The sequence below is a fragment of the Silurus meridionalis genome, chromosome 28, assembly GCF_014805685.1.
Source record: "Silurus meridionalis isolate SWU-2019-XX chromosome 28, ASM1480568v1, whole genome shotgun sequence".
NCBI lineage: Eukaryota > Metazoa > Chordata > Actinopteri > Siluriformes > Siluridae > Silurus > Silurus meridionalis.
This window is the reverse complement of record NC_060911.1, coordinates 15,500,708-15,522,924: the sequence shown is the minus strand read 5'-3', so window position 1 is coordinate 15,522,924 and position 22,217 is coordinate 15,500,708. Positions and strand designations below refer to the sequence as shown.

The 22,217-nt window shown below is 40.0% G+C and overlaps 3 protein-coding genes across 3 annotated transcripts; all 3 read right to left on the bottom strand.

Moving 5' to 3' along the window:
• Positions 1 to 6,607: 6,607 nt before the first annotated feature.
• LOC124381227 (uncharacterized protein DDB_G0271670-like) lies at positions 6,608 to 10,108 on the bottom strand (the record flags this gene model as incomplete). Its single annotated transcript, XM_046842655.1, has 3 exons — positions 6,608 to 6,973; positions 8,979 to 9,053; positions 9,953 to 10,108. Coding segments are annotated over 3 exons (597 nt in total), but the record flags the coding sequence as incomplete, so codon positions are not given.
• A 1,979-nt stretch (positions 10,109 to 12,087) lies between these two features.
• cnga1a (cyclic nucleotide gated channel subunit alpha 1a) lies at positions 12,088 to 18,150 on the bottom strand. Its single transcript, XM_046843400.1, has 7 exons — positions 17,989 to 18,150; positions 17,162 to 17,343; positions 16,998 to 17,036; positions 16,822 to 16,920; positions 16,617 to 16,721; positions 14,872 to 14,978; positions 12,088 to 14,801 (listed from the first exon to the last, which is right to left on the bottom strand). The coding sequence occupies exons 2-7, from the start codon at positions 17,314 to 17,316 to the stop codon at positions 13,360 to 13,362; spliced, it is 1,947 nt and encodes a 648-aa protein (XP_046699356.1). The 5' UTR covers positions 17,317 to 17,343; positions 17,989 to 18,150; the 3' UTR covers positions 12,088 to 13,359.
• Positions 18,151 to 19,236: 1,086 nt separating this feature from the next.
• Positions 19,237 to 21,232, bottom strand: enam (enamelin). Its single transcript, XM_046842654.1, has 6 exons — positions 21,131 to 21,232; positions 20,955 to 21,028; positions 20,474 to 20,497; positions 20,198 to 20,269; positions 20,076 to 20,102; positions 19,237 to 19,557 (listed from the first exon to the last, which is right to left on the bottom strand). The coding sequence occupies exons 2-6, from the start codon at positions 21,006 to 21,008 to the stop codon at positions 19,237 to 19,239; spliced, it is 498 nt and encodes a 165-aa protein (XP_046698610.1). The 5' UTR covers positions 21,009 to 21,028; positions 21,131 to 21,232.
• Positions 21,233 to 22,217: the final 985 nt, after the last annotated feature.

The following is a 22,217-nucleotide window of genomic DNA, read 5'->3' as shown; positions in this document are numbered from 1 at the left end:
TGAGGGAAAAACCCACAAAACGCCACCTAGAGGGTAAATTGTGTAAAACATGGCGGATTTGGTGTTTGATTTGAGACTTGGCGCAGAAATAAAACAAAAGTTTACTGATTACAAATATTTTTATCTGCAGTTTATTTATTTATTTTATATCTAAGTAAAGAAAGGACGTCGTGGATTAACGTATTTTTTGCCGAAGGTTTTAATTTCGCCTCTTTTTTATTTAGTTATTTATTTATGTATTTACATTTTCTATAAAAATGATGAAACAGAAATGCGCGCTGAATTGATAGCGTTAATAAAATTTAGTGCCGTTTACAATCATTTTCATTTTGACAGCCAAATATACATATACTTACATACATACATACATACATACATACACATATATATATAAATATATATTAATACAAAACTAATAAAATGATGTTATCTAATGAATGTATGCAGGCTGAAGATCCACATATAGAACACAAGCAGAGAAAAGATGATGATGATCAGGAATGTGTCTGTTCTCAGTCATGTTCTCATCACTGACTCCCTCTGTCTCATCCACATTAACCCCAAACTTCTTACTGCCTTCTGCCTGCTGATTCTTATCTCCATAAACTAGTCTACATCTGTGCTGAGTGAGAGTCAGGACTTTATACACCAGCGGAGTGAAAAAGACGAGCAGTAACAGGAAATCAGTTGTTCAGCTGAAATCGGCGCTCAGTGAAAATAAAAATATATATTTCACCAAATCAATGAATTAAAACTAAAGTAACGAGTCGGTTTTGAAAATGTAAAAAGTAAAAAGTACAGATATTTGTGTAAAAATGTAATAAGAGTAAAATGTTGTCTGAAAAATAAATAGTGAAGTAAAAAACTGAAAAAATCTACTTAAGTACAGTAATGAAGTGTTTGTACTCCGTTACTTCACACCTCTGATCATCAGGGATCAACACACACCATTCACCTTCACTGTTACATTCTGTAAAGCTGCTTTGAGACGACGTCTGTTGTGAAAATCACTACAGAAATAAACTTGACTTGAAATGAATGTCTTTAATCTAAACTCACACTATTAACCAGGCTGCTGTTCCAGATAATGAATAAAGACTCTCTGACCAATCACAATCCAGAGTTTAGAAAACTAGTGTTTTATTGATCAATTAGTCAATCTATCAATCAATCTGTTATCTAAACTGTTGTGTTCATACAGACAGAAATCATTCAGGACATGTGAACGAGTGCAAACAGAACTTCAGGAATTCTCCTCCTTCCTCAGCATGGAAGTGAATGATTCAGAGTGCATCATGCTGCGTCACTGAGATAAGAGAAACGCCCGAAAGGAAGGAGAGAGAGAGAGAGAGAGAGAGTGGAGGAATTCTTGGTATGATGAAATGAGAGAACTGAAAGTCTCCTCCAGCACCAGGTTCTCCGTGCAGATATCTGGCTCTCCTCTACGTAAAAGATCCTCAGGCACATGGATGAAAAGTGGGTGGAGTTTGGCACCTCGTTGGGTGGTGATGGAGATAAGGTTACCAAGGCGATGTGCTCATCATCATAATGCCTGGATAATGAATAAAACATGAACATGAAATTTTGACCCTTTTAGAGTTCTTTTGGTTTACCAAATGGTTCCTTGATTAGACATGGTACCAGGAACTCTTTTTTAAACCCTTTAATGCTTCAAAATTTTGCAGTTTCTGTTGATGATCCACAGGAGCTCTTCATAGGAATGCTAAGAACCCAAACCTCAGTTCGGAATCATTGTTAAAGGTCTCCTGGGTGTGTTGAGAAGATATCTGGAGCTCAAAGCCTTCACGGTGTATATTAGCATGCAGCTAATTACTGCTATCTCTAAAGCACAAAAGCAGCTTTGGCTGTTTAATGGCTAACCAGCGAAAGGTCGTGACCCCGAGGTGAATAATTCGATAGGAGAAAGGTCAGTGTGAATAAGACCTTCTAATTATACTGGAACTTCCAGTGCAGGTGTTTTCATGGAGGATTAGCTTTTGTTTGTCACGCATACAATACGGCAGCTTGGGATTCATTCTTCATGCATCACTGCTCAGGATCAGCCTTGATGAAGCATCCAAGGAGCAGAGAGGGTAAAGGGTCTTGATTGAGGGCCCAAGAACCTTCTGATAAGTCATCATCTGGTGTGGATAAGAAGGAACATGTTGTTGTTTCACTTGATGTTGAAAGAGCTGCACTTCATTGTACACATGAGCTGTTTTAGATGTTCTTTTTTTGAGCACCACATTCCACATTTGCTCCCAATTTGCTCTTGTAATAAAGTCCACACTTTTGGGAAGATGTTCTTTGTGGAGATTTGTGGAGATTCATTCAGCCACTTACTTAGTAAAGTAATCTGATGTAGGTGAGGTGAGGAGGCATGGGGTGATGTTCCAATTCATCCCAAAGGTGTTCAATTTCTTTGGAGCTCTTTAGCAGGAGATCTTCTACATCATTCAGCCCATGGAAAGCAGATTTTTATGGAGCTGAAACAGTTTTGGGTCTCCTAGTTCAATTGAAAGGAAAAATTGTGTACTAAATTTGTCCAGCAGTTTTGGGGAACAAACACATGTGGCTGAAAAAGTCAGGTGTCCCAATACTTTTGTCAAAGTAATAAATTACAGTTTTTGTAAAATAGTTTCACTTCTGGAATTCTGATCTGTGAGGAATTGTGGTGGAACTGATGCACATGAATGACCTTCATGCAGCTGGTTCAACAGGTTGAAGTTCAAGTGAGAGGAACATTTCATGCTCCAAATCCTGAAGAATCAAGTTTCCCAAAATGTTTGGAAATGTAGTGAAAGTAAACGCATAAATGTATTTTTTCTATTTCATTTGCATGAAGAGTTCCAGTGGATTTTCTGGTGAGCGTCACACGTTTCTGAGTGAAATCGAACGCTTTTGTTCATCTTTATTTACTGCATGTAACTAAATGAAACGAAAAGGCTGTAAAAGAAGCGTCAGTGTGAATGATCTCATCTCCAGTCCTGTGATGCGGGGTGCCAATACTTTCTGCAGGCCATCGGTCAGTGATTATGCACTGTATAAGGAGAGTAGACGTGAGAAACGGAGTGATATTGAAGTTCCACGTGCTTTTATAAGTATGAGCTCTGTGTTCTCAACGCTCACAAGGAGATCTGTTCTCCACCACACCCCCACTAACCAACCACACAGTGGCCAACAGTGGGATCAAAAAACGACAAAAAAATAAACCCGGGAGGAACGGAGAGAGAGAGAGAGAGAGAGAGAGAGAGAGAGAGAGAGAGAGAGAGAGAATGACAAGGATATGGACTGGAGGACATTTATTTTACAGAGATTTGAATTCAAACATCATCATGTGGCTGAGAGAGAGAGAGAGAGAGAGAGAGAGAGAGAGAGAAATATAAAGACAGGGAGAGAAAGAGACAAAAGGAAATAGAGAGACTGAGAAGAACACAGCAAAAGAGAAAGCTAGAGAAAAAAATAAACAAAAAAACAGAGAAGGAAAGAGGGAGAGAGAGGAAGAAAGAAAAATAAGGAAAATAAAGGGGATAGGGAGCGAAAGAGAGAAGTAAGGGATATTGCATGGTGTTGAAGTGTGGAATGGTTGCCATGTTGGTTAACTTTCTGGTCTCCAAAACAACACCAAACCATTACTCTATCTATCTATCTATCTATCTATCTATCTATCTATCTGTCTGTCTGTCTGTCTGTCTGTCTGTCTGTCTGTCTGTCCGTCCGTCCGTCCGTCCGTCCGTCCGTCCGTCCGTCCGTCCGTCCGTCCGTCCGTCCGTCTGTCTGTGATGAGGTTTGTGAAGCACGGCGGTGGTGGTGGTGGCAGCAGCAGTAACAGTGGCCTTTATGAATAAATAAATACGGATGTTTGTCGCAGTCACAGTGTTAAAAATGTTGCTTTCAAAAGGATCGCATTAGAATTATTTACTCCTTTTTTCCGAGTTCCGAACGAGTCTCGGAAGAGAAAAAGAAAAGCGGAATTGTGTCGAGCGGAGAGACGGAGACAGAAGGCGATCAGTCTTCAGCTGAAGTGCTGTAATTAAGCAAGTAATGGAGCAATTACACGGCCGCGGTTTTCTCCCCGGCGCTGATCCCGGCATCTCAGGTAAATGATTTGAGTTCCCGAGGCCCGAGCAGCGAGACGAGAGATGAAAGACGTGAGATGTGCTGCAGAGTGATGATGATGATGATGATGATGTTCCTCACTCACCGCCATGTAGCTATAAGTGAAGCCTAAAGCACGCAGGAGTTTCTTCAGGAGTGTAAATGCGTTCTGTCTGGGTAATGGAAATGGATTCCCGGAGCGCAGCTGAAGAAAAAAAAACACAACCCAGACATCTAAAAAAAAAAATAGCTCCTGTTTTATCAACACCAGTTTCTTCTCCATCTTCTAGACATCTGATGTAGAAAGCACAGAGCATAAAAACAGCGAGTTTTTACATCTGAATGTTACATCAGTTTTTACAGCAAATGTTAATGTGAAAAAACGTGTGCTTTCTGAACATCTAATTCTACATTTCCTCATATAATGACCTTCAGTCTTCTGAAAAGATGTTCCACGTCAGGTACTGATGGAGGCCTGAAGTGCCATCACATTCATTCATTAGAGTTGAGGTCAAAGATCCATAGCAGGCCAGACAAGATCTTCCAAATCTAAAGGATATCTTTATGGAGCTGCACAAAGCAGGCCCCAGCGTGTTTTATTGCCTGGACTCCTGCAAATAGATGATGGAGCTCTGAAAGCCACTTCGACTTTCTTTAAAGGTCTTTTTAGGACAAATTCTCCAGGAGCATTTGAAGACTTGATGGCCTAAGGGGCGTCACGCAGAGGTCCAGCTGTGACAGGTGTTTACTCACAGAGACAGGCTGAATGGAGGGAATAAAAATCCATCCTGAACACTCGAAATTGTGCAAAATCCACATCACTCACATCACAGCATGCTGAAGAAATGAAAACCAAACCGAACTTCTGGTACCGAAAATTCGGAGGCTCACATTTGCAAGCTCCATAAAGATAGATTTCCATGGGTTAGAGTGAAGGAGCTCCTAATGAACACCTTTTGTATGAACTGTGCACCCATTTCTGACCTCCTACATCAGGACCTGCTTTAGGAATGTCCTTGTAGATGAATGAATCTCCACAAAATCTGGTGGAACATCTTCCCAAGAGTAAATGGAGACTAAGTGTGGAATGGGACGGTATGGTATGTAAGGAATTTATGGAAATCTTGTACTTGGCAGTCATCTTGCTCCTGTCAGGATGAGAAGGAACCGTCTGATTCTCCAAGGGTTTCTGTTTTTAATTCTCCAAAAGTGACTTGGCAAAATGCCACAAAGCAACAAGAAAAAAGTAATTACTGAGACAGACGGTGCAGTCTTCTGCTGAAGATCCAGCGATTATACACTCTAACTACTCCACGTCCACCACCTGGACTCTATCTCTCTCCATCTCTATCTCTTTCTCCATGGTCTGATCCTGATTCCACTAATTCCATCTGGCCCCCATTGTCACTGGTCGTGTTCTTTTCCTCAGAAACGCTCAGCTGAACGCGGGTGACGGAGAATCGCTGAGATTTCACGCTCGTCACTCACGGTTTCCTCACGGCCATATTCTTCACCTTTCAGCATGAAGAAGATGATTAGGACGTGTGGATGTGTACAAAGAAGGTCATCACCCAGGGGATGATGGGAATCAATGAGTTTAGTCCAGAGGACCTCTAGCAGTTCTTATATGTGCTACTGATTTCATTCCATGATGATGATAATGGTGGTGGTGATGATGTTGTTGGTGGTGATGAAGATGATAATGGTGATGATTATGATGGTGATGATGATGATAGTGGTGGTGGTAATGATGGTGGTGATGATGATGATGATGATGATGATGATGATAGTGGTGGTGTTGGTTATGATGATGGTGATGATGGTGGTGGTCATGCTGGTGGTGTTAATGATTGTGGTGGTGGTGATAATGAAGGTGATGATATTGATGATGGTGGTGGTGAGAGCACAGCAGAAAAGCGCATCTCTCACAAAAACATCCTGAATTCTGTGGTTCCATCTAAAAAAGTAAAAAATGTTATGAAATGAAAAACAGCCCTGGGACCCTAAACCGCATGACGGAGAACATCAGACTCATGGGTCAGTGAGATCAGAGTGCATGAAATCCACATTCTTTCTGCTTCTGCTACAATCTATTGTGGAGAGACTCATCAGTGTGGCAGGGGCTCGACTTGTTGATCGTCAGAGGTCGCATCAGAGAAACACACAGCGACAACAAAGCAGAAGTTGCACCATGCCTGTGCAGGTTCTGAATTTAGAGCAGGGACTGGATGTCTAACAGGAAGCATGGAGCAGGACAGATAATTATCACTTCATGCTGTGGAGTTTCTGCCAGAGAAGGCAGTGGGAGAATCAGTGGGTGGAGCAGTGGGTGTGCCAGAGAAGGCAGTGGGAGAAGCAGTGGGTGGAGCAGTGGGTGTGGTAGAGTGAGAATGATGATGGTAAAGAAGCATAAAATAGACTGGAATGTTCTGCTGTCTGATCTTTTGCTTAATTCCATTTCTGAGGTGTGTTATAACAATAAAGACTTTGTTTCTCAAATATTTATTGCTTAAGTCAGACATCTTTGAGACACAGCTCTGAGACACAGCTCTGAGACACACCGCTGAGACACGGCTCTGAGACACGGCTCTGAGACACGGCTCTGAGACACGGCTCTGAGACACGGCTCTGAGACACGGCTCTGAGACACACCGCTGAGACACGGCTCTGAGACACGGCTCTGAGACACGGCTCTGAGACACACCGCTGAGACACAGCTCTGAGACACACTGCTGAGACACGACTCTGAGACACACCGCTGAGACACACTGCTGAGACACAGCTCTGAGACACAGCTCTGAGACACACCGCTAAAACACAGCTCTAAGACACACCGCTGAGACACAGCTCTGAGACACAGCTCTGAGACACACCGCTAAAACACAGCTCTGAGACACACCGCTGAGACACAGCTCTGAGACACAGCTCTGAAGTGACATTGAGTGGACGAGCATTGATTCTAATCTACTTATAGGTAGATTACAAAACTCTAATGTGATGAAGAGCACTGGGGAAACTTTGATACCTGCTCATGATTATTTCCCTCACGATCACCTCCATGCTGGACTCCAGTCAAATCTAATCAAATGTGTCTGATGTTCTCAATGTAACTGAGAATAGCTTCATGATGATAATGACACACTGCAGGTTTCTGTTCATCAGTCTCCCTCCTGCTCTCTCTGATTTTCACTCAATCTGTTACTAAACAACACACAAGGGATGTGTCACAAAGCAGTGAGGAACTCAATACTGGAAAATAGTAACATCAATACAAACATCAACACAAACATCAACACAAACTTAACACAAGCTCAATACAAACATCAACACAAACTCAACACAAACATCAACACAAACTTAACACAAGCTCAATACAAACGTCAACACAAACTCAATACAAACTCAACACAAACAACAACACAAACTTAACACAAGCTCAATACAAACGTCAACACAAACTCAATACAAACTCAACACAAACATCAACACAAACTCAACACAAGCTCAATACAAACGTCAACACAAACTCAATACAAACTCAACACAAACATCAACACAAACTTAACACAAGCTCAATACAACGTCAACACAAACTCAATACAAACTCAACACAAACATCAACACAAACTTAACACAAGCTCAATACAAACGCCAACACAAACTTAATACAAACTCAACACAAACATCAACACAAACTTAACACAAGGCTCAATACAAACATCAACACAACTTAACACAAGATCAATACAAACTTAACACAAGGCTCAATACAAACTCAACACAAACTCAACACAAACATCAACACAAACTCAACACAAGCTCAATACAAACGTCAACACAAACTCAATACAAACTCAGCACAAACAACAACACAAACTTAACACAGGCTCAATACAGGCGTCAACACAAACTCAATACAAACTCACACAAACATCAACACAAACTCAGCACAGGCTCAGTACAAACGTCAACACAAACTCAGTACAGGCTCAGCACAAACATCAACACAAACTTAACACAGGCTCAATACAAACTCAGCACAGGCTCAGTACAAACTCAGCACAAACATCAACACAAACTTAACACAAGCTCAATACAACGTCAACACAAACTTAATACAAACTCAGCACAAACATCAGCACAAACTTAACACAGGCTCAATACAAACTCAACACAAACATCAACACAAACTCAACACAAGCTCAATACAAACTCAATACAAACTCAACACAAACATCAACACAAACTCAACACAAGCTCAATACAAACTCAACACAAACTCAACACAAACATCAACACAAACTTAACACAAGCTCAATACAAACGTCAACACAAACTCAATACAAACTCAACACAAACATCAACACAAACTTAACACAAGCTCAATACAAACTCAACACAAACTTAACACAAGATCAATACAAACTCAACACAAGCTCAATACAAACGTCAACACAAACTTAACACAAGATCAATACAAACTTAACACAAGCTCAATACAAACGTCAACACAAGCTCAATACAAACTCAACACAAACATCAACACAAACTAATAAAACTTAACAAAACAATGATGATGATGATTAAGGTTTTGCTGGTGGCAGTGATGAGTGTAATGATGATGATGATGGTGGTGATGATGATAATAATAACAATGATGATAGTAGTGATTCTGATGATGATGAGGAAGATGATAATGATAATAATGATGATAGTAGTGATTCTGATGATGATGAGGAAGATGATGATGATGATGATGATGATGATGATAATGATGATAATGATGATAGTAGTGATTCTGATGATGATGAGGAAGATGATGATGATGATGATGATGATGATGATAATGATGATAATGATGATGATGATGATGATGATGATGATGATAATGATGATGATGATAATGATGATGATGATGATGATGATGATGATGATGATGATAATAGTGGTGATGATAATAATGATAATAATGTTGATGTGGTGATGATGTAGCTAATGATGATGATCAATACAAACTCAACACAAACATCAACACAAACTTAACACAAGCTCAATACAAACGTCAACACAAGCTCAATACAAACTCAATACAAACTCACACAAACATCAACACAAACTTAACACAAGCTCAATACAAACTCAACACAAACATCAACACAAACTCAACACAGCTCAATACAAACTCAATACAAACTCAACACAAACATCAACACAAACTCAACACAAGCTCAATACAAACTCAATACAAACTCAATACAAACTCAACACAAACATCAACACAAACTCAACACAGGCTCAATACAGGCGTCAACACAAACTCAGTACAAACTCAGCACAGGCATCAGCACAGGCTTGGCACAGGCTCAGTACAGGCGTCAGCACAGGCTCAGTACAAACTCAACACAGGCTCAGTACTGGGCTCAGCACAGGCTCAGTACAGGCGTCAACACAAACTTAATACAAACTCAGCACAGGCATCAGCTGGGCTCAGTACAGGCTCGGCACAGGCTCAGTACAGGCGTCAGCACAGGCTCAGTACAGGCTCAGTACAGGCGTCAGCACAGGCTCAGTACAAACTCAACACAAGCTCAATACAAGCGTCAACACAAGCTCAATACAACTCAACACAAACATCAACACAAACTAATAAAACTTAACAAAACAATGATGATGATGATTAAGGTTTTGCTGGTGGCAGTGATGAGTGTAATGATGATGATGGTGGTGATGATGATAATAATAATGATGATAGTAGTGATTCTGATGATGATGAGGAAGATGATAATGATAATAATGATGATAGTAGTGATTCTGATGATGATGAGGAAGATGATGATGATGATGATGATGATGATGATAATGATGATAATGATGATAGTAGTGATTCTGATGATGATGAGGAAGATGATGATGATGATGATGATGATGATGATGATGATAATGATGATGATGATGATGATGATGATAATGATGATGATGATAATGATGATGATGATGATGATGATGATGATGATGATGATAATAGTGGTGATGATAATAATGATAATAATGTTGATGTGGTGATGATGTAGCTAATGATGATGATGATGATGATGGTGGTGATGATTGTGGTGATGATAATAATAATGATGATGAAGATGTTGATGATGGTGGTAATGATGATGGTAGTGGTGATGATGATGGTGGTGATGATTGTGGTAAATAAAGAATGTTATAGTTTTCTATTCGTCTCTGGTTACACTGTTAAACATCAGTAAAAGCAGACTGTCTTGTTTTTCCTTGTGAGGTCAATGAGCCCAAACAAATAAAACAACCTCGTCACCTTGTCATTTCTCTTTCTCCTTCCCGTCACTGAGCATCACATCAGTGGATTCGGTGTGATTCAGCGCTGAGGAGACGAGATGTTGTGATAAAAACCTAATGAGAATGTAGAACTGGGCTCACTCATCTCCTTCATCCTAATAACTGTGTATTGTCTGGAGCTAAAGAATCGATTCTGTGACCTGCTGTCAGGCAGAATGAAATCAAAACCCGATCCCACGAATCAGACGGTGGTGTTTTCAGGATTCTTCTTCTCCGCAGATCACTCCTCAGCCGTGAGAGGCAGCGTCGCCATTCAGAGCCTGAGTGGCCATGCTGACCGCACACTGCTCCGAGGCGGGTTCTCGCAAATGTCAGGAGGTCCGTGTGTTCCGAGCTGCAGACGAGCGCTGGGCAGAACCAATGCCCTTTAGCAACAAAGACCTTTTCTGAAAGAGGAAACATGGTGCAGGTTTAGAAAAAAAACCCCAAATAAACGTTCTGCTTAAGCTGTGCACATTCACCAAAAAGGGGCTTAAACTGGGTTCTCACGCAGAAGGTCACAATTTATATTTCTGTGTCCACATCTCACGTAGCATTAGACCAGAGTTCAGACATTTTATTATATTTATTTAAACATGTTTCTCATAAGACACTTTTTATACATGATATTCTTTTTTTACTCTTTTTTATATATATATATATTTTTTCTCCGTGGACATTCCACACGCTGAAGCTTCTTCTTTCCCAAAACCAAGCCGTGTTTCTGTTTATTTACTGACTCACGTTGACGCAGGCTGGTGATTTGATGTATTTATATATAAAGGTTGCACAGAAGTTACAGTCAAACTGAGATAACATCACACACTGCATCAGTCTGTGTCATGATGCCTCCACACCACCAGAGGCTTCCAGCACTATACATCACCAGGCCAGGATTTTGATGTTCAGATGGTTCTTTTCTACTGCACTTATTACTGTACATATACATATTTACATGTTTATTTGCACCGTGTCACTGTTTACACCTCTAGTGTCTTTTTCCTGCCCTGTCCTCCCTCCTGCCCTGTCCTCTATTTTGACCTTTTCTTGTATTGTCCTTTGTCCCTGTCTATTTCTGCCATGTCCAGTTCTCTACCCTGTTCTGTCTATTACGCTCTCCTGTCCTCTGTCCTGCCCATTTGACAAATCCACTGTTCTGCCCTTTCCTGTCATCTGCCCCATACTCTGTTCTGCCCTCTCCTGTCCTCTGTCCTATTCTCTGCTCTTTACTGTTTTGCCTTCTCCTGTACATTGTCCTGTTCTGTCCACTATCCTGTCCACTGCGCTCTACTGTCCTCTATTCCGCATTTTCATATCCTCTACACTATTCTCTGGTCTTCCATGTCCTCTGCCCTGTCATCTGTTCTCATAACTGCTCTGCCATGTACTATGCTTTACCCTCTGGTCTGCTTTGTCTTCTGCCCTGTCCTCTGTCCTATAAATGGCTCTGCCCTGTCATGTTTTCTGTCCTACACACTGCCCTCTTCTGTCCTCTGCCCTATCCTGTGTTTTGCCCCCTTCTAACCTCAGTTCTGTTGCCTGCCCTGTCCTGTTCTCTGTTCTGTACTCTGATTATTTCTTTGACAATGTTTTTTGCATTGTGTGTAAACAATTTCATTTATATATCATCAAATACTGAACCATTCATGCTGAAATGATTATATTTATTCATTCATTTCTTCCAGGGAAGATGTTGGATTGTGTTTGTTGAGATTTGTATGATATTCATTCAGCCACAAGGGTGTTGATAAAGTCAGGTACTGAAGTAGGTGAGTTGAGGAGGTCTGGGGTGCAGTCAGCATGAACAATTCAACCCAAGTGTGTTCAATAGCACTATAGCAGGAGATCTTCCACTCCAACCCATGGAAAGCAGATCTTGGAGTCTGACTGCTACAAAAACGCTGATACTGAAAACTCCTTCCATATATGTTACATCATATATTACAACTCAATACTTAAAAAAGAAAAAAAAAGTGTCAGTGTTTATTTTTTTATAGATGATCCTTTACAGTAGCACAATATAATCTCTTAGACATTCTGCCAAACGGTTTTGTCCCGTTATTATTTTATCTACAGATCTTTGAGAAGGCTAGTACTCAGCTGCAGAATCAACTCTTTGCAGGTTTAATTAAAAAATAAAGCAAAAACTAATATTTTGTTTGTAAAGATTGAAAAAGGTCTATATTAATAGTAATATTGATGATTCTCCTGAGCATCTCCTGTCCCTGGAAACGTGGCTAAACCCCTATTAGCATAAATAAACTAGGATAATGAGTTTGTTGTTTTCCTGTGGAAAGAAAACATTCATCCAAACTCTTAATGAACTTATTAACTACGCAAAACATAACTCCAATTTCAATTCCCTCTCTCGTCTAGAGTTAATGCCTTCACTGAGATAATTAAACTGTTTCCCAGAGTTGGGAATTTATCTCTGAAACACGGAGTCTAAAAAAAAATTCATCTACAATAAAGCGGCTTTTCCTTTTCTCATAGGTTCTGTGGTTCTGTCACAGAAAACACAAGTTTAATGGTTGGGAGAATTTCACTAGATGTTAGAGTGTGCTTACTGAGTTTTGTGGGGATTCATTCAGCTACAAAAGTATTAGTAAAATTCACGTACATCCCAAAGGTGTTTAATAGGATTTGGAGCTCTATAGCATGAGATCTTCCACTCCAAACCCATGGAAAGCAGATCTTCATGGAGCTGGCTTTGTGTACTTTCTGTCATTCTGTAACAGGGTTGGGTCTTCAATTGAAGGGAAAATTTCATGCTACAGCATCCAAAGACCGTCTTCAAGAAGGGTCTTCAAGAGTTCTTTAGAGGTTTCATTAATTAAGCAAAGATACGTTTCCTTTAACTGTTTTTGAAAGTGAAACCTTCTAGTTTTTCATAATGAAGACCACATTGCTTCAGCCCTTTCACTTGTCCTCTTCTTTCTTCTCCTCTTCCACTTTTCCTGGTGCAGCTTCTCCTTCTTTTGCTTCCTTCTGCCCCTCGTCTTCATCCTCTTCATCCACCTCCTCCCCAGTGTAGCGTTCTATCCAAACAATGCGCTCTTTTAGCTTTTTATCTGTCTTCTCGTAATCTGCAAGCAGTTTCTTCACTTTTGCCTGCATCTGCTCCATGGTGTTGTAGATGCGGTTCACTCTGTCCTCAAGGTCCTTCTGGTCTGGCTTCAGGTTGGCCGGGTCTGTTTCAATCAAACCATCTTTCATCAAGATCTGCCGCCCCTTTTCCTCCAGCATGTTCTTAGCATCAGGGTACTCGGTCAGAGCTTCCATTAGGTCATCCTTGGACAAGCAGAAGAGGTCAGAGTATCCGATGCTGCGAATGTTCGCAGTCCTGCGGTTCCCTGCTTTGCTGCCTTTGATGCTCAGGATGCTGATCTCACCAAAATAACTCCCATCACCCAAAACACAAAACTCAGTGACACCATCATCAGCCACCACGGCCAGTTTTCCCTCCTTGATGATGTACATCTCCCGCCCGATGTCTCCCTTGCGGCAGATGTAATCGCCGGGGCTAAACACCTGAGGTCGCAATTTAAGGATGAGCTCAATAAGCAGTCCAGCTTCGCAGTCTGCAAAGATCCTTACCTTCTTCAACGTATCCAGGTGAACGTTCATACCAATCTCTGCTCGCAGTTTGTCCGGCAGGTACCTGAGCACCTCCCTTTCATCTTGTGCCTTCTTATTGGTCCACAGATAATCAAACCACTTGATGACTCGCTTCTCCAGGTCTTTGCTTACATGCCGCACTTGCATGTATTGCTTGATGCTGTCAATGCGTGCCTGAAACTGGGCTTGGGCCGCATTCATGTTGGAGATCATTGTGGCGATATTCCCAACAATGGTGGCGAAGATCAGGACACCAACCAGGAAGTCTACTACATGGAAGAGGAACTCTGAGTCCAGCTCAGGAGAAGGTGTTTCCCCGATGGTGGTGAGGGTCAGTGTGGACCAGTAGAGGCTGAAAGAGTACTTCCTCAACAAGTCCCCAAACTCAGGCTCAGTGAGTGCTGGGTAGACCCAGGCATCTGAACCAAAACCGATGGCTTTGGAGAAGGAGAAGTAGAGACATGCGTTCCAGTGAATGATAATGATGATATACATGACCAGAGTGCAGATGCGGAAGATGTTAGGGTAGTTGGTCATGGTCTGCGAGCGCTCAAAGAACTCAAACATGCGGTTGAGGCGTAACAGCTTGTTGATGCGGATCTCGGGGTAGTCCAGTCCCAGGACGAAGTACAGCACGTCGGTGGGGATCATCGAGATGACATCGAGCCGGAACTGAGGGCTGTCCCTGTAATTCTTGATGAGGAGTTTTTCGTCTTTGACAAGCAAACCCTGCTCGAGGTAGCCTGGATAACAAACACAAACGCAGAAGTACGGCAGCCTATTATACACCTTATATACAGAGAAAATACTCACCAGTCCTCGTCCTGAAGGCCATGTCAGCCAGGTAAAGGAGATCACAGATGTAGTCGAGGAAGAACCACGTGATCAGGTATTCATGCTGCAGCTCTTCAAAGCATGCTCTGGAGAAAAGAAAGATGGATTATTGCATCTCAAGAATCACGGAATGCCTCGGAAGCTATCGGCAATGTTGTAAGGCAAAGCTGCGTATATATTTATATTTATATTTTATATCAGCCATTCGATTAAAACCACCTGCCCTTTATTTATATTGTGTACTACCTCCTTATGACCCTAAAACACCTCTGATCCATCAAGACCACGCCTCTACAAGACCTCTGAAGGTGTTCTCTGGTATCTGTAACCCACTGGTTCATTAATATTCCTTCCTTTGGACTTGCATACCAGGATAAAGCCCACAACCCCTGCTGTTTTGGATGCACCCTGCCCCTGACACGTTCTGCTCCAGTCATCTAGAGGTCACAATTAAAGTTATTTAGATGCTTCCACTTGCCCATTTTTCCTGCTTTCAGCACATTCATTTCAAGACCTGCTTAATATAAATCCCACCCCTTTCCAGATGCCAGTGTAACGAGATAATCAGTATTGTCCCTTAAAATGGTGCCGGTTTTAATGTTTCGGCTGGTAGAAATAAAATCTAATATTTAATACACTTATTTAATAAAATTTAATAATAAATCAATTGACAATATTGTGCACCTTATTTCATTTTGTTTTGAAGTTTTAGGTCATGGCTTAATTACTGTAGCATTTTCTTGTATTGTAATTTTTCTTTTTTAGAAAAATATAATTCAATTCAATTCAATTCGATTCAAATATCATGAACATTGTCTAAAGCAGCGGTACAGAATAAAATAAATCAATAATGTCATTTAGAAGTTTTATCCCTAACGAGTGAGCCAGAGGTGATGGTGGTGAGGGGAAAGATTAGATTGGATTAGATTAGATTAAATTTTTTGTCATTGTACAAATTACGTTAAAAGACAACGGAATCTGAACAGAAGTGCATTATTAGCAGTGTAAAATATTAACATATGTACAGGTTGTAATTCTATGAAAAATTATAGATATAAATAAATAATGATAAATAAATGAACAATATGATTCAGAATAGTTATAAGAAGATTGGATCATTTTAGTGACTCAAAATCTTTTTTTTTGTCATTTTGTACCTTTGATCAAAAATAATATATAACATTTTCGATAAGCAGATCTCCAACATGTCTACATACACCAACTTTACATATAGTTCTAATAATTAATGTGTATATATATATATATATATATATATATATATATATATATATATATATATATAACTGAATAGGAAGTCACGTGACAACAAAAACTAATGACCAGAAGACTCATGAGATGAACGTCTCAATTTCTGTGTAATGCACTGCATAGTGTCTATGGGAGTCACGTATTAAAAGAATGAACGACTCAGACCAGAGGAGTTGAGAGGGAAACTTTCCTGTTTCCTGTATGGAACCTACAGAGATTTAAAAAATACTTTGTTCATGCGGGTCCGGTAGTAAATTAACAAATCAGTCTTTAAAACGACTTGTTCTTCTGAGTCCCACTAAAGACTCGTTCAAAATGACTTCGAAGGACTCATCACTAATTCAGAAGGTGTTCAGACGTCCACCATGTCTCCAGCTCGTCTGCATAGCAATCGTGCACAGTTTAATTCTTTTCCTCGATCATCACGCTGATTAAACATCTCACCTGAGCCTTACCTCGCAATGATCAGGGTCCAGTTGTACATGACGGGCAAAGTGATGAGCAGGAGCCACTGGTAGTACAGGTTACTGGCCGGGTTAATCACAAACACCTCCTTAGACCTTCAGCAAACACGCACCAGCAAGAAACGTGAGCAAGAATGAGTGATAGATGAAAAACAAGTAATAAACGCTGGAAAAATAAACATTACTGATCGCTTACTCTTCTTTTTTCTCCTTCTCATTTCCTTTCTCCTTTTCCTTCACATTCTCCTTCTCCTTCTGCTCCTTTCTTTTTTTCTTTTCTCTTTTTTCTCTTCTTCTGAAGAAAACACAAAGGAGCGGTCATGCGACACACTGGTCACACCAGACCTTATGGTCAATCTAGAAGATACTCACTCTTTCTTTTCTTTTTTTGCTTTCTTCTTCTTTCCTTGTCTAAACAAAGAATAAATTACACCAGGTCACATATGTTAATACTACTCAAATATCAAGTGTGTGTGTGTGTGTGTGTGTGTGTGTGTGTGTGTGTGTGTGTGTGTGTAGTGTGCGTGTGTGCCTACTCTTCATCGTTGTTGCTGTTGTTGAAGTTAAAGTGTGCGATCGAGATAGAAGAATTTGGAAAATCTTCATCCTCACTGTCTTCCTCCAGGTCTTCCTCTATCAGTGGAGGCATTCGGGGAGGAGCCGCGATTCCCAAAGTCGCCACGATCGTCATGGCGATTGATTTAAAAAAAAAGTCTATCTGTCGGATTACACATAAGGACACAATTTCATACAATTACTTAAATTCAGCAGCTTAAAGATCACTGGAAGAAGAAAACCAAGTTGATATTTTGATACTGATTTTGACTGTTAACCCGATTGAGAGGAAATGAACGTGATTAGCATGTCTTTAGTGTTGTCCTGCGATTAGCATAAATGCTAGTTCAACACAAACTAGCATTTATGCTAATCGCAGGACAAGACTACAGGGCGACAAAGAAAACTCCATGAAAACCATTTTCAATTTGTTTATTTAGTTTTTATTAAATGTTACAAGAAAAAAAATCCAGTTTCCTGCAGAGGTAGAAATCAAATATTCTACTAGTGAATTTTCTACTAAGCAAAATTAGTTACTGAAACAATGAAATTTTACTTTTACTTTAAAAGTACAGTCACTGGTCTAAAAATCTTGGTTAATTATTCCAACCAATCAACAACTACACGTGAAAGTCGTGGAGATTTAAACAGTTAGAAGGTGGTGGTTGGTTGGAATGAAAACCTGCACCCTCACCAGCCCTTTGTGGAAAAGATTACACCCCCTGGTGTGTCACCTAATGTGTCCTATGCATCTAGAAAATCTAGAATCAATCTTGGACCAATCACAATCAAATATGTTCATACTTACTCAGTGTATGGTGTCAGTGTGACCCAGCTGATGCTTGTAGCTTCAGCTCCATCCTCTTGAGTGTGGTTGTAATTCTGTACACTGTTTGTTTCGAGTGCTTGTGCTGGCTGTTTGCTGACCCTGAAAAGGATTGAGCGATTCATAAGAGGATGAAGTGACAGTTGCATAGTCTGTGACTCTCTCTCTCTCTCTCTCTCTCTCTCTCTCTCTCTCTCTCTCTCTCTCTCTCTCTCTCTCTCTCTCTCTCTCTCTCTCTCTCTCTCTCTCTCTCTCTCTCTCTCTCTCTCTCTCCCTCCACCTCTGACAGTGTGTATGAAGATCTCAGCACTCTCAGAACACACACCCTCGGGCAATAAGTTGCTGCGTGACCATATTTCTAAATTTTCTCTGCAACTTTATGCTGTGTTTTATTTTAGTTTTTTTACATTGTGCTTGAATCTGATACAGATCTCATGGTTTGAATCAGTATTTCAGCAACAATCTATAAATCCACCACCCCATTCCTTCACCGGTGTCTTCACTCAGGATTTCATACATGTGGTTTTCCGTGTGAACGAGTAGGAAAGGCGAGAGGATTTAGCCCTCAGAGAGACACTTGCTGAGTCTGTGGATTTCCCTGATCCTATTAAAGCAAGCTGCTGCTAATGTCCACAGATCCATCCAGCGTTCCTACAGCTTCAATCACAGCCAAGTGCACAGTCCATGTGGAATTATTATAGACTTACTGTAGAGTTAGTGTGTAACTGAATGTACATTGAGTGTAGAATTAATGTATATACGTATATTCCTTAATACTTCATATTAATAAAATAATTAATACTTTTGTACATGCGATTTTTTGCAAAAACGTTTTTCACCTTGTCATTATGGGGTATTTGTAGAATTACAAATAGAATTTTTGGAATTTTAGTGAAAATAATGAATTTATTCCATTTTGGAGAAAGTAAACACTTTTTAGATGCACTGTACTGATGAACCTCAAGCCACAGTTTATTAGAAATGTGATGATTGTTCCTCAATTTCCTCATAATCTGAAGTCAAGACTGTAATAAAAGTCACAGTTTCCTGCAGTGTTTTTGGAATTTTTAATTTTATTTTTTAAAGTTACTAGAAAAAGACTCAAACTTTTGGTTTATTACAAACTACATTTCTATTACAAATATATTGAATTCAAATCCACCATGTTGTTGAATTTCCAACCAGATGTTCCACTTCAGCTCAGAAATACAGCAGACTGAAGATGATTGTTTATGGAAAATATGGAGGAGGAGATTCGGTTGCTGTTACTGGATCATAAAGATCTGGGACATTAACCTCGACACCAGGAACATCTGTTGCCAGAGGATAATCCAAAACAACGTCAGGATCAGCTGGGGCATGAACTGGAAGAGCAGCAGGGTCAGCAGTTGTTGGATCAGGAATTGGTTCTTCAGCTGTTGGCTCAGCTCCTTCACTACCATTAGCAACCTCAGTTTCAGCAGCTCCTTCTGCTGCTTCAGCTTCTTCAGCTTCTTCAGCCTCATCAGAGTTTAGTGGAGCAGCAGCTTCAGGTTGGTAGAATCCATGAAGCTGTAGATACAAAACCAAGTGTTAGATCACCATCTGAAATGAAATACATGGTATCATCTCAGACAAAACTTGTTTTCCTGATCATTGGGGTGTGTCCTCCTCTACAGTAGAAACCTGTTAGCAGTAATCATGGATCCTTAGTGTGTTTGAAGACTCGTGTCTGCATTTTGTATATATTTGGGTGGAGTTTGTGTAAGTTGGCAGCTTTATGAGTGTGGTGGAGACGTGTTTGACCAACTTTTGGATCTTCAGAAACCCTGATTGAGCTTTTGCACATCTCCGAGGGTTCTCCATCAGTATGAGTGTGTAAAAGAACTGTGTCTTCTTTATATTATTTGTATGGAGACTTTTAGCAGAGTGTGACATTTCTCAAAACCCTGTTAGCTGTGAGGAGGAACGTGCTTTTAAAGGGAACCCAGGGTTCAGAATCAAATCACTTGTAGGAATCATGGGTTCATCAGTGGTTCATCTGACCAGTTAGAATCCAGAATTCAACACACACACACACACACACTGACCTGAGGTGGAGCTGGAGCGGCAATTCCCTGTACAGAAGAGAAGATTAGAGATCATGAGAAGGTGAAATGGGTTTTATTGACCGTGGCTTTAGCGATCAGACGGTTTATGGGTTTACGCTGACCTGCTGCAGCAGACGTTCATACAGTCGGTACAACTCCATCAGCTGAACGCTCACGTGTCTCTGATCTGCTATCTGTAATATTGACATTTCAAACAGTCGTCTTAACCTTCATCACCTGCAACCGACTCGACACACTCCATCACATCCATCACACCTCAATCATTTAATATAAACAGCATAAAAAAAAATTACATTTTACTCAATTATTATTATGTTTATATATATATATCTATCTTTTTTTTTTTTAGTTTATAAACTGTATTCAGGTGAAATTACCTCATCACTGTCGCTTTCTGGAACCTACAAAAGCAACAATATGTTCCAACAAACCACAGAAAAATAAATAAATAAATTAGTGGTTAGTTGAACATTTCATTAATGCTAATTTAAATAACATCAAAATGCAACTTCACTTGAAAAAAAATAAACATGATAAAAAGTGACAAAACAAACAAACAAACAAATAAATAAATAAATAATAACCGTAATAAAGTAACTACAACATAAGTAAGAATGTAAGACAAAATATATATGAAATAAATATAGAAATTACCACACAAAAATTACAACACAAACAATAAATAAAACAAAATAAATAAATAATTAAACCATAAATGTGTTAATATCGCAGATTGTCATATTGATGAATCTCCGAAGGTTTTACGAAAAAACGACTTAAATAAATAAGAAAATGTAAATAATTTAATTCAATGAAACAGAAATAAGGAAATATGTAAAGAATTTAAAATGGACTCACAGGGGCTGTTAGTGAGTGGGCCACTAAACACACCAAGATCACCACGAGCTTCATGTTGATTTGGCAGAATGAGACTGAAAAAAGCAATATATTCCGTTTCCTTCATTATTATTGTTAATTATTATTTGGTTTAAATTGAAAAATAAAAAACCTGAAGAAGGTGAGATGAACTTTACCTGTGAGCTTCAGAACGCTGAGTGTTGAGACGGTGTGGAGACGGCGAGCACCTCGATGCACGGCACATGGAAAATATATACAACATGACTCCTGGAAAGGAACCAATGGCGTCTTGGTGTAGAGCACAGAAAACGTACTTTCCCGAATTGCGAGCCATTATGTTTAATGACACGCTGCAGATTTGTGCTTGCAGTGCAGAAAACCCAGAGCCTCGCCGAGCAATTTCCGTAATTCTATAATATTCTGTAAACTTTTGTGTGGTTGCTCTTTTCAGGGGGCTTCATTTCGTTCCTCGGTTCAGGCCAAAGATGATTGAAGCAAAGATCTTAAGCGAGATGTCAGCTCTGGAATCCTGGGAATCGGTTAATGATACGTTTTGGCAAAAAAACTCCACTTCAGGGTAAAAATTGTAAACGTTCTCTGATCCCCAGCATGGTTGCGACAGACTCGAATGTTCAGAAGATTATCACAGTTATCATACGGTTAAAGATTCAGCGGATTTATACCTTTACATTACAGCACGGTGCTGAGGTCAGAGCGCAGGTTCAGCCACTACATCACCCCTGGAGCACAGAGGGTTAAGGGCTTTGCTCAAGGGCCCAAAGAGTGGCATCCTGGCAATACCGGGGCCTCCGATCACTGATCTACCACCTCTTCTATAAGGTTTAACTGTTCTTCAAAACAAGAACGGTTCAAAAATAGTAAGAAGGAAGTCATCAAAAATCTAAATCTCTGAAAGTGGTACGTTTGGCAACCCTGGACCTTTGCTCAAGGGCCTAAGAGTGGCGACACAAAATAATAATAAAATACACAATAATAATAATAATAATAATAATATTAATAATAAAATGTGCTGCAATCTCACAGGAATCAATTAAATCAATAGGGTAAATGATCTTCTGTGTTATTGGGAAAAAAACCCGATTAAATCCCATCTGGGAAGAACCGATAATCAGCCTTCAGTCTTTTCACCTCCTCGTATTGATGAGTTAAAGCTGGTCTCTGGTCATTTTAAACGGCATATATATATTTATTTATTCTTGTGTATCCAATCATCTGGCGCTCGTTTCTATAGAACACAGAGGT